Consider the following 13,524-nt stretch of genomic DNA (forward strand, 5'->3'; position numbering starts at 1 on the left):
TGCTGCCTTCACCTCCTCCAGTGTGGTGGACAGTGTAGTGCAGTGGACAGTGTAGTGGGTAGTGCAGTGGACAGTGTAGTGGGTAGTGTACAGGGCTGGACTGGGACAAAAATTTGGCCCTGGACTTTATCCAGACTGGCCCACTTTGACAGGGCTCTCCCAGGTCAACTCATACCCCCCTACCCCCGGGCACCCAAGCCCCCTCTCCCCCTTCACTAGCCATTCTACTTTATTAGAGTAGAACGGCCGGTACTGGTACTCTTATAGGCAGCACCAGTGGGGAAGCTAGACATTATTTCACCCGGGGAAAAGAATCAGTTCAGTGCCCCCCTCCCCCCCTTATGGGACAAGATTAGGCAGAAGTGAGAAACTCCCAGGCCATAGCTGTTGAGTCAGCTGTCTGTCCCCTCCCCCGTGCTCCTCTGTCGTCCCCCATGCTCCTCTGGTCTTCCCCCTGCTTCTTTGTTCCCCCCAGGTGAGCGCTGCGGGGATGGAGAGGAGGTAAGCGCTGCGGGAAGGGAGAGACAGAGGAGCGGAGAGGGGAGGCGGTCCGCTGTCACTGAAGCTGGCCCACTGAGCCATCGGCCCACCGGGGAAACTCCCTGTAGTCCCAATGGCCAGTCCATCCCTGGTAGTGTAGTGTAGTGGACAGTGTAGTGGACAGTGTAGTGTAGTGTAGTGTAGTGGTCAGGTAGGTCAGTGTAGTGTAGTGGACAGTGTAGTGTAGTGGACAGTATAGTGTAGTGGTCAGGTAGGTCAGTGTAGTGGACAGTGTAGTGTAGTGGACAGTGTAGGAATCAGGTAGTGTAGTGATCAGGATAGTGGACAGGTAGGTCAGTGTAGTGTAGTGGTCAGGATAGTGGACAGGTAGTATAGTGGTCAGGATAGTGGACAGGTAGGTCAGTGTAGTGGCCAGTATAGGAAGCAGGTAGGTCAGTGTAGGAATTATTTAGGTTAGTGCAGTGGTCAGGTAGGTCAGTGTAGGAATCAGGTGGGTAGGTTAGTGTAGTAGTCAGGTAGGCTAGTATAGTAGTCAGGTAGGTTAGTGTAGTGGTTAGTGTAGGAATCAGGCTGGTCAGTACTATTGTAGGAAGAGGGCACAATTTTCTTGCCTTGACCCGGGCGCTGACAACCTACGCTACGCCACTGAGTGGTTGTAAAGGCTCAAGGTTTTTTACTATCATGCCCCCCCCCCCCCCCAATAGTTACCCGAGCCCCATCTCGATCCAGCGATGTATATAAGACCAGAGGCTCTGCTGGGTCTCTACCTTCTCATTGGCTGAGACAGCGGCAGAAGCCATTGGCTCCAGGTACTGTTGTACTGAAATGATTGGAATAGCGGTTTCATTGATCAATGTTAGTCTATTGAAATCATTGATTCCATTCTTCATAAAGAAAGCATTGGTTATCAGTTCCTGTAAAATCACGCATTATTATGACTGTTCCTGCAGGTCCAGCAGCACTGGATTCTCTACACAAAGAAGATGGACCGTCTGGTGGAAGAGGCTTTCAGACTCAACATTAAGTGGTCCCTTCAAGAACTGTCCAAGGCCATCAATGGAGACAGTAAGACCTCCCCGAGTCCCCTCTTCCGGGTCATGGTGATACTACAGAACGACTTCCCTGGCTCCACAGCTGAGGTAGGAGAGCTGCCACCTTTCCTTTCAGAAAGTTCTATTTATTTCTTCTGGACCAGTTGTCTTCAAACGGTGGCCCGTGGGCTGGATGTGGTCCTGGCTCTCAGTCTCCACTCTAATTCATCCCAAAGGTGTTCTATCAGGTTGAGGTCAGGACTGTGTGCAGGCCAGTCAAGTTCCTCCACCCCAAACTCGCTCATCCACAAACTCGCTCATCCATGTCTTTATAGACCTTGCTTTATGCACTGCACAGGTGTGCGCAGCCTTTGGCATTAGGGTGTGCACCCCAAAGCTCAAACACACTCTACCGATCACTCACAATGTTCATTCAGAAAGGGAAGGGGCCGGTAAATGGCATATTTACTGGCCCCTTCCCCCACTCATCCTAAAACATCCACAGCAACAACTGAGAGGGGGGAAGCTGGCAGTGCTGTGGGGGGAAAGCCAGGTCAGTAGGGGGAATCTGTTCTGCACAGGGTGATTAGGGTGTGCCTGGGCACACCTGGCACACCCTGTGTGCATGCCTTTGATGCACTGGTACAAATCATTTGGTGGAGGGGGGGGGGGTTATGGCCTGGGGTTGTTCTTCAGGGGTTGGGCTCGACCCCCTAGTTCCAGGGAAAGGAAATCTTAAGGCGTCAGCATACCAAGACATTTTGGACAATTTCATGCTCCCAACTTTGTGGGAAGAGTTTGGGGATGGATACTTCCTGTTCCAACATGACTGCACACCAGAGCACAAAGTGAGGTCCATAAAGACATGGATGAGTGAGTTTGGGGTGGAGAAACTTGACTAGCCTGCACAGAGTCCTGACCTCAACCCGATAGAACACCTTTGGGATGAATTATGGAAGAATGGCCAAACATCCCCATAGACACACTCCTAAACCTTGTGGACGGTCTTCCCAGAAGAGTTGAAGCTGTTATAGCTGTAAAGGGAGGGCCAACTCAATATTGAACCCTACGGACTAAGACTGGGACGCCATTAAAGTTCATGTGTGTGTGAAGGCAGGCGTCCCAATACTTTTGGTAATATAGTGTATATAGCTGATTATAAGGGATGGTTCAATTGATCTTTAACCTACTAGTGTCTATTGAGGCCAGAAATGTCCGTTTTGGGTAAGCTCATTTCTAATGTCTTCCTTTCTATGTTTGATTTTCTCTATTAGGTGGAATTCTCACCGACTCTTTTGCAATTAGCCAGCATTGTGAACAGTGTCTGTTCAGAGATTCTCATTGCCATTTCCAGTTTCAAGCGGCTTCCAGATATTCTGACCAAGGAGAAGTCTTCACTGGACCCCATACACAACATCCTAGGTGCGGAAATCTGCCAATAGTTCACATTGGTTATTGGAAAGTTTATACTGAAGTTGAATCTGAAATTGTCTTGATCATAATGGATAACAAAAATATTCTAAAAAGCAATATACTAAGTTCATGTCTTCACCTTCCAGAGCGAGATGAAGAGATCAAGAAGATCCAAGCTCTGATCAGCGGAGGAATGACCACAAATGCCACCCTTCTCCAGGCCTACCTGAAGACGTGGGACTCCTTCCGAATGATCTGGGAGCCCCAGAAGGATACCCTGATCCGCCGCTACCAACGCCTCAACCCCATGGTGTCCGCGTTCGATGCTGATATCGCCCGGTGAGAACTTTTTATTTTGCCTGTCTAAGTATTTGTTTACAAAAGAAGACTTTTTGGGCCGTAGAGGGGCAGGGTGAAGGAAAGGGCTACCCATGACTGCTATGTGCCGAAAAAAGCAAAGTACTTTTTTTATTTTTTTATTTTTTTATTTACAATCGCATTTTTATGTTAGTTGCCCCCCCTCACCTTTCCTGTCCCCGAGTGCTGCTTTTTTATTCTAGGAAGAATCTGAGGCCCTGTGTGTGATGGAGTTAAATAAAATGATTATTTTGTGTTCATGTTATTTTTCTCCTAAACCACTCAAATATTGCTTTTCTTTCTTATATTGTTTTATTTATTTTATTTCTTGAGATATATATATATATATATATATATATATATATATATATATATATATATATATATATATATATAGGTGTATACAAGTGTTATTTTCCTTGAGTAAAGTTATGACAGAGTTATGGCCCGTACACACGATCCAAATATTGTACGTACTTTTTTCGCTTAATAGTCGCAAGTAAAATGAAATCGGTTATTAAAGTCACAAAAATTCTCGTACGACCGAAAAAAATAATCGGAAGTGATGTCATGTGTTGTAATGTATTTGTATTGTATTGTCGGACGACAACTGTACTGACTAAACGAAAATCGTACGATCTTACATCGTACGAGGAAAATTTTCGTGCATGTGCGATCGAATAATATCGGATGAACGGTCGTGATCGGCTCTCGAAAGTAGTGTACACACGATCCGAAAATCGTACGATTCTTCATCGGACTATCGTTTTCGTCCGATATTCGGATCGTGTGTACGGGCCATAAATCTCAGCCCGAAGTGAAAACAAGAGACAGATGGCTTAACTATTAAGTGAAGACAGCTGTTACTCACTCCTTTTGGCCCCCTCCATCGAGTGAAGCAAAGATGGCCCCTGAGTCTGAGTGAAAGCCACAAGGTCAAAAATAGATGTAACAAGAAGAAAGCCATATATAGACTGACGAATCAGATGTGCTCATATGAATGATGTCATTCTGTCTATGAAGCTGTGCTGACAATAAAGCTCCCTCTCTTTTAATGCTGCTGAGAATGGAGAAGGGTGTAGACTAACTTCCCTTGTGTCTGCATGCTTTTACTATTATGAATTTGAATCCGAGGCAGAATGGTTATGCCCTGGAGTTGTGCCAGGGGTTATCAATCCTTATCATGTGCATATCTTCTGAATGTGCCTATACAAATGGGGAGTGTAATGAAACGTCCCACACTCCGTACGAGTGCTTTCATCATGTACCACTTCCTCTCAGTGTGGATATAGATATCAGATATTCCAACCGCTATCAACAACAAACAAGACAATACTCGTTTGATTGCTGAACATGGACTGTTTATTAGAACCAAAATATACAGTTGAGGAGGAGGTTCCCCCCTTTGCTCATATTACTCTAACAATACACCTGTAACCAGAAACATAAATTAACATGAGCTAATTAACTAATCCCTTAAAGCAGCCGATGTGACTCCGTGCCTGGGCATTGTTATGATAAATCAGGATTTCACTACAGGTCAGACTTGTTGTCACCGAGCTTCACACAGTAGATTATACATTATCATAAGTATAAACACAGGACACATTCTCACAATAGCAGGAGCTCCAGCAGGAGTCGGCCCGTCTCCTACATTGTACAGAGGCCAATGTGATCAGCTCTCTCAACTAACATGTTGAGTTCAGAATCAAACAAACCAAGAATGGCTTTTACATATATCCTGGGAGATATTGTGGATAAATATTACTGTCCCATTTTAAGTAATCAAAGATATATTTTCTCAGTCACCCTGTGCCATTAGACATAAGAGTTGTATGGGGAGCTGAAACAATGGTTTCCCATCCTTTCCATGGGATTCTGGGTTCCACGGGCCCTCCCCTCATAGGGAGTATCAGGAAGCAGTGGTTTTCATGCCTGCTCTGGGAGGGCTTTGGACAGTGCAGGGGGTGTGAATGTTAACCACTTAATCACCGCCCCATAGCCGAATTACGGCTACAAGGCGGTTCCTTAACTCTGGGAGGACGTCCATGGACGTCCTCCCAGAATCGCGCTCTGCGCGCCCCCTGGGGCGCGCACACGGGAGTGTCGGATCGCGGTAAATTGCCACTGATAGCGGCTGTTTACCACGTGATCGCTCCGTCCAATGACGGAGCGATCACATGTAAACAAACCAGCGTCATTTGATGACGCCGGTTCCTCCCTCCTCTCTCTGTACCGATCGGTACAGTGTGAGAGGAGAGTGCGGGTGTCAGCAGCGCTGTGGGCTGGATCTGTGACTATTGCAGTCACAGATCCAGCCATCCCTGCTCAGCCATCCCTGCAATACCCCTGCGCAATACTTTGCAATACCCTGTGCAATACTCTGCAATACCCATGCGCAATACTTTGCAATACCCCCTGCGCAGTACTCTGCAATACCCCCTGCGCAGTACTCTGCAATACCCCCTGCACAATACTCTGCAATACCCCCTGCACAATACTCTGCAATACCCCCTGCGCAATACTCTGCAATACCCCCTGCGCAATACTCTGCAATACCCCCTGCGCAATACTCTGCAATACCCCCGCGCAATACTCTGCAATACCCCCTGCGCAATACTCTGCAATACCCCCTGTGCAATACTCTGCAATACCCCCTGCGCAATACTCTGCAATACCCCCGCACAATATTTTGCAATACCCCCTGTGCAATACTCTGCAATACATATACCCCCGCACAATTTTCAGATATTGGCACCATAGCTTGTGGACTCTATAACTTTCCCAAAGACCAAATAATATCCACCAATTTGTACTTATTTTTACCAAAGATATGTAGCAGTATAAATTTTGGCCAAAATTTTGGAAGAAAAATTACAAATTTGCTAAATTGTATAACAGAAACAAAGAAAATTTTATTTTTTTACAGAATTTTTAGTCTTTTTTCTTTTATAGCGCAAAAAATAAAAAAACTCAGCGGTGATTAAATACCATCAAAAGAAAGCTCCATTTGTGGGAAAAAAGGACAAAAATTTCATTTGGGTACAGTTTTGTATGACTGAGTAATTGTCATTCAAAATGTGAGAGCACCGAAAGCTGAAAATTGGTCTGGTTATTAAGGGGGTTTAAGTGCCCAGTGGTCAAGTGGTTAAATTCCCCCGGGCTTCATTTCGACATTTTTAGCAAGAGTAAAAGAGCTTTATCATATGCCATCTGTGTCCTCTGTAGCTGCAGGCACTGTGGAGGAATTCATCCTCAAAGATCACAACATAGACGCTGAAGTTGGGTTTCAATCCGTATCTATCAACTTAAAGTGATTGTAAATGATCACCTTATAAAACAACTCATTCTGTTTAAAATAGAAAAGAAAGGCAAAACGTTTTTGTATAGATATAAAAATACATTATAAATACCTTATTTGAAAAAAAAAAAAAAGTGGTCACATTCCCTCTGTTCTCCGCTGCATAAGAGCTGGGAGGAGAAGCAGCAGCACACTGAGCTTCCCAGTGAATGGCTGTGCAATGGGAGCTTGTCAGTACAAATCTGATCATTGGAGGAGAGCAGGCTGAGTTCCCAGCATAGCTAGAGAACTGACCACGGTGCGTCCTCCTGGTCAGTGGTCAGTTTTTAATTAGAAGAGCAAAGGGACTAGCAGGAACACACACAAAGGAAGCAATAGAAAGAGAACAGGATACCGTTTCATACAAGTACATGGTACAGATGGGCTCACATCAGGAATATGAAATGTTGGGGTAAAAAACATTTTAACCACCTCAATACCAGCATGTTACACCCCTTCCTGTCCAAACCAGTGTTGTGATAGTTTGACTGAAAACTACTGCATCACGCCTCACTGTATACACATACATTTTTTTACCATTTATTTTAGATATAGAGCTTTCTTTTGATTGTATTTAACCACTAGGGGCCCGCGCTATAGCCGAATGACGGCCACAGCGCGGACCCCAATTGCCCGGATCATGTTAATAGACGTCCTCCCCTTTGCGCGCGGCTCACCCGAGTCACTGAGACTCAGATGATCACAGATCCAAGTAAGGGGCCGATCCCAGCCCCTTACCACATGATCAGCTGGTTTCTTCCACAATCCTGATCCGGAGAGTGCTTTAGCCGATTTTGGCTACCTTAGTAGATACCCCTCGGTTGCACCCCCTGGTGCGTACCATCTAAGTTCTCTTCCTCTCTCTGATTCGCCCTTCCTCCTTTTTCTCTCTTTCTCTCTCTCTTCCCCCTGACCGGGTGACCGCGGGTCGAGGGAGGAGAAAAAAAAGCCGGTCACCGGCTTAGGTGCAAGGGACATCGGTCCCGAAGAGGAAGAAGGCACATCTGCCTCATGTGTGCCAATCTGTACCCCCTGTCAGTGCCACCTGCCAGTGTCCACAGTGCCACCAATGCCACCTATCAATGCCCACAAGTGCCAACTATCAATGCCCACTATTGGTGCCAATCAGTGCCCATTATTGCCACCGATCAGTGCTCATTATTGCCACCCATCAGTGCCCATCACTGGCACCGATCAGTGCCCTTCAGTGCCACCCATCAGTGCCACTTCTCAGTGCCGCCTACCAGTGCCGCCTATCAGTGCCCATCAGTGCAGCCTCATCAGCGTACATCAATGAAGGAGAAAAATTACCTGTTTGCAAAATTTTATAACAAAATATTAAAAAATATATACGGTATATATTTTTTTTTAATTCAGTCTTTTAAAAAATAATTATTATTATTAAAACCGCAGAGGTGATCAAATACCACCAAAAGAAAGCTCTATCGGGTACAGTGTTGTATGACCGCGCAATTGTCATTCAAAATGCATCAGCGCTGAAAGCGGAAAATTGGTCTAGGCAGGAGGGGGGTTTAAGTGCCCAGTAAGCAAGTGGTTAATAATCACCGTTTTTTTTTTTTTTTCCCTAGGTACACGGAGCTGGCGAACAATGTTCAGAAGCAGGAGACCGTACAGAACATCCAGTTTGTCATGCTGGACTGCAGCCAACTCAAGTTCGCTTTGGTCCAACACTGCAACGAGTGGCAGAACAAGTTCACCGGCTTACTGCGACACATGGCCACCGAGAAACTGATGGGACTGCACGCTTATCTGCGCGACAACGCAGAACGGTGAGTGTGCCCCGTCTGTCCTCCTTCCACAAATTGGAATCGCCTTACTTAATCACTAGGGAGGTCATTGGTTGGCCCTTTACCGCCCAGCCTCCGGAATCTTTTTAAGCAAGCCATAGGTGATTTGAATCTCAGCCAGTTCTGCAGGGACCGGCCGTGATTTAACCACTTCAGCCCCGGACGGGCGTATTTTTGCGATTCGGCACTGCGTCGCTTTAACTGACAATTGCGCGGTCATGCGACGTGGCTCCCAAACAAAATGGGCGTCCTTTTTTCCGCTTTCTTTTGGTGGTATTTGATCACCACTGCGTTTTTTTTATTTTATTTTGCACTATAAACAAAAAAAGCGACAATTGTGAAAAAAAAGCAATATTTAAATTTTTTTTGCTATAATAAATATCCCCCAAAAATATCAAAAAAATATAATTTCTTTCTCAGTTTAGGCCGATACGTATTCTTCTACATATTTTTGGTAAAAAAAATCGCAATTAACGTTTGATTGGTTTGTGCAAAAGTTATAGGCCCGGATTCACAAAGCACTTACGCCGACGTATAATAAGATACGCCAACGTAAGTGCAAATGTGCGCTGTCGTATCTGTGCGCCGGACCCACAAACTAAGATGCGCCTAAAAATAGTCTTCATCCCGCCGACGTAACTTGCCTACGCCGACGTAGTGTGGGCGCACATTTAGGCTGGACGCATGGTGGCGCTCCCATTGATTAGCCATTCAAATATGCAAATGAGTGAAATACGGCGATTCACGAACATACGTGCGCCCGACGCAGTGCGCGTAAGTTGTACGTCCGGCGTAAAGTTATTCCCCATAAAGGAGGTGTAACCCAGCAGCAGACATGCACAGGTCTGCACCAGGGAACACAAGCCGGCGTCTTTGGCTGGGTGTAGGTTACGTTCACGCCGTACGCAGTGATCCGGCGTAGTTTAGGCAGTTGTTCCGACGTGGTTGTGAGCATGCGCAGGGGGATGTGTCCACGTCTCGGCGCATGCGCAGTTCGTGATATGTATCTGTCTGGAGATCGGCCCATCATTTGCATGGGGTCACGCCTCATTTGCATGGCTCACGCCCATTTCCACCTACGCCGGCATACGCCTTCGAAACCCAGCGCATCGTTGGGAGCACTGGCTTGGTGAATTCTCATGCGCTACGTTGGCGTAGCGTACATTGTTTGCGCTATGGCGGCGTAATGTGCGCCCGCTCTCTATAAATCTGGGCCATAGCGTCTATAAAATAGGGGATAGATTTATGGCATTTTTATTAATAATTTTTTTTTTTACTAGTAATGGCGCTGTGGTTTTTATCGTGACTGTGACATTATGGCGGACACATCGGACACTTCTGACGTTATTTTGGGACCATTGTGATTCATACAGCGATCAGTGCGATAAAAATGCACTGCTTTCTGTGTAAATGGCACTGGCAGGGAAGGGGTTAAGTGTGTCCTAGGGAGGTGTTTCTAACTGTGCGGGGGCGTAGCTACATGTGACACGACACTGATCACTGCTCCCGATGACAGGGAGCAGTAGTTCGCTGTCCTGTCACAAGGAAGGAGAGGGAAATGCCTTGTTTACCTAGGCATCTCCCTGTTCTGTTTTTTTTTGGTGTGATGTGTGCTAGCCTAACTCCTTTTAAATATACTCGGGGGAAACATTTACAAAGAATGGCACAGGCATAAAGCCTGCACCACTCTTCTAAACTGAGCCTCTTACATAATTAGGAGCAATCTGCTTTGTTTTCTGTCATTTGTGCAGTGTAAATGGCATAGAGAGCTGGAAAGATGAAGCTCCTTGCTCCACCTCCCTCTGCCCACCCTCGCTCAGCTGAGAGCAAGAGGTAGGAGGAAGGCTAACCATGGCAGGGTAACAGCCAGGCACAGCGGACGGATGGTGCTCAAAATTTTTGGGGAGGCACAAACAAACTGAAAAAAAAAAAAACATCAATTGCAGCCACTGTGCCCATCAAACGCAGCCACTGTACCCATCAAATGCTGCCACTGTGCCATCAAACGTAGCCACTGTGCCCATCAAACGCTGACACTGTGCCCATCAATTTCTGCCAGTGTGCCCATCAATTGCCACTACTGTGCCCCATCTAATGCTGCCAGTGTGCCCATCAATTGCCACTACTGTGCCCCATCAGATGCTGCCAGTGTGCCCATAAATTGCCGCTACTGTGCCTCATCAAATGCTGCCAGTGTGCCCATCAATTGCAGCTATTGTGCCCCATCAGATGTTGCCAGTGTGCCCATCAATTGCCGCTACTGTGCCCCATCAGATGCTGCCAGTGTGCCCATCAATTGCCGCTTCTGTGCCCCATCAGATGCTGCCAATGTGCCCCATCAGATTCTGCCAGTGTGCCCATCATTTGCCGCTTCTGTGGCCCATCAGATGCTGCCAGTGTGCCCCATCAGATGCTGCCCAGCACTTACCTGTCTCGGAGCGGGTCAGCAACGGTCTCCTGCATGTCCTTCCATGTCTTCTTCCGTCCTCTCTCAGGCGTCCAATTACAGCGCCTGATGTTTCAGCCAATCAGGTGACGGGTAACAGACCCGGCAACCTGATTGGCTGAGAGGCGGATTTAGTGTTGGCAAAACAAATTCCTTCGCTTTGCTAACACACAGCTGAGTGAACAGCAAACGCCCAGCATGGCGCCCGCTGTTCACTTTTTTGGGCGCCTATTAACCACTTAACGACCGCCGCACGACGATATACGTCGGCAGAATGGCACGGCTGGGCAGATCGACGTACCGGCACGTCGTTTACATCTACCCAGCCGTGGGTCGCGTGCGCGCACCCGCGACCCGGTCCAAAGCTCCGGGACCGTGAGAACCTCGGACCCGATCGCCGCTGGGGTCCCGCGATCGCTCCCCGGAACTGAAGAATGGGGAGAGCCGCATGTAAACATGGCTTCCCCGTGCTTCACTGTGGCGGCTGCATCGATCGTGTCATCCCTTTTATAGGGAGACACAATCGATGACGTCACTCCTACAGCCACACCCCCCTACAGTTGTAAACACACACTAAGTGAAACATAACTCCCTCAGCGCCCCCTGTGGTGAACTCCCAAACTGCAACTGTCATTTTCACAATAAAGAATGCAATTTAAATGCATTTTTTGCTGTGAAAATGACAATGGTCCCAAAAATGTGTCAAAATTGTGCGAAGTGTCCGCCATAATGTCGCAGTCACGAAAAAAAAACGCTAATCGCCGCCATTAGTAGTAAAAAAAATGTTTTTAGAAAAATGCAATAAAACGATCTCCTATTTTGTAAACGCTATACATTTTGCGCAAACCAACCGATAAACGCTTATTGCGATTTTTTTTTTACCAAAAATAGGTAGAAGAATACGTATCGGCCTAAACTGAGGTAAAAACATGTTTTTTTATATATTTTTGGAGGATATTTATTATAGAAAAAAGTAAAAAATATTGATTTTTTTTCAAAATTGTCGCTCTATTTTTGTTTATAGCGCAAAAAATAAAAACCGCAGAGGTGATCAAATACCACCAAAAGAAAGCTGTAGCTCTATTTGTGGGAAAAAAAGGATGCCAATTTTGTTTGGGAGCCACATCGCACGACCGCGCAATTGTCTGTTAAAGCGACGCAGTGCCGAATCGCAAAACCTGGCCTGGGCATTTAGCTGCCTAAAGATCCGGGTCTTAAGTGGTTAAAGCCGATGATTCTAATCATGCGCCGAATATCCACCACCATGTTTAGTATTCTGATCTTGTTTCCTTTATATGTTCTGCAGGGTGATAAGCTCTCCGCAGACCTTGGAAGAACTGGCACAGAGCCTGACCTTGTACGACACCCTACAGAGCAACCTGTCCAAGGTGGAGGGTCAGATCATGCCCATCCATGACCAGTTTGAAATCCTGAAGAAGTACGAAGTTGCTGTGGAGGAATCGGTGAGTGATATACGGTCTGATCCATCCAAAATGTCTTCCTCCAGGTTGTTTGAACAACACTGGGAACCACTTTGGACGGTATACATACGCTACAATGTTGATTTGCGGCAGAACCCCTAGAGACCTCCAAAATCATCTTGTAGACTATCATTGGTCCACGGATCACTGGTTGGCGACCGCTGATCCAGGCCTTTCCTCCCCAGCCTGACTGTTGCCATCCTGCCCCTTTCATTCATTGCATTTCATTTTTTTAAGTTATGAGGCTCAGCAACACATGTGGGCGTTAAAATAAAAAACAAAGCCGCGCCCCAAACACTACAACATATTTGATAAAAAAATCTTAGAGGATAAAGTGTATTAAAGTCCATATACATGTATCTTGCACCATGAATCACTCTCAGATATATACAAGTCCGTGGGAAAGTATGGCATAACACTTGAGTAATTAGCATAGGACTCCTATTGATTAGATCGCTGCGGATAAAGTCCTAAAGTTCCACACCACCAAGTGACAGGTAAAGCAATATAAGTGAAAACTCCACCGGAATAAGAGGCCGCTTACCAGAGGGCAAGCAAATCGAGCATTTGGCTATAGCCCAGCCGCGGCCTTTGCTCTACAGGAATCCAGGATGGAAAGGGTTAACAGCAGGCAGTCGATGGCAAACAAGCATAAAGATTAAAACTGCGTGTAAAAACAAACAAATGCCGGCCGGCATACAAGGAGCCCTCCTTCTCTGCGTGGTGACGTCACTGCGTAGCCTCCCAGACGCGTTTCGTCATCAAAGGACGTTTTCAATAGGGGTAGGGCTTAACAGTGATTCACCATTTTTATAGGGCTGATGCTCATTGTGAAATAGCTACAGAAACGCCATCTTAAGTATGGTAAAGATGCCCTTACTTGGCGGCGCGGCGCTACGCCACCGGGCAGTAAAAAAACGTATTTTGGAACTTTTAAAATCCTCAAAGTAACGATCAGGGGCATCAAATAGAGATTAAAAAGTGAAAAAAAGGGGAAAACAATTTTATAAGCAGCACGCAAAGGGAAAGCGAAGCAGAGTATGGCCTGGCACAAGCCATCTCCCCTCGCATTCAATCTTTCCGGCCGCTCTCGCTCGCCATCTAGTGCTTCATATTAGGAAGTACTGATGGAAAGTAAATACAAAAA

General features: G+C 46.4%; 1 protein-coding gene across 1 annotated transcript in view; it reads left to right on the forward strand.

Annotated features, from left to right (window-relative positions):
* The window catches only part of DNAH2 (dynein axonemal heavy chain 2), a 402,999-nt gene that overhangs the window by 147,802 nt on the left and 241,673 nt on the right, over positions 1-13,524 (forward strand). The window contains exons 17-21 of the mRNA XM_040346833.1: positions 1,452-1,640; positions 2,807-2,954; positions 3,092-3,284; positions 8,232-8,432; positions 12,203-12,359. Coding sequence (XP_040202767.1) covers positions 1,452-1,640; positions 2,807-2,954; positions 3,092-3,284; positions 8,232-8,432; positions 12,203-12,359 — 888 coding nt within the window. The remainder of the gene's footprint in view (positions 1-1,451; positions 1,641-2,806; positions 2,955-3,091; positions 3,285-8,231; positions 8,433-12,202; positions 12,360-13,524) is intronic.

The sequence above is a fragment of the Rana temporaria genome, chromosome 3 (assembly GCF_905171775.1).
Source record: "Rana temporaria chromosome 3, aRanTem1.1, whole genome shotgun sequence".
NCBI lineage: Eukaryota > Metazoa > Chordata > Amphibia > Anura > Ranidae > Rana > Rana temporaria.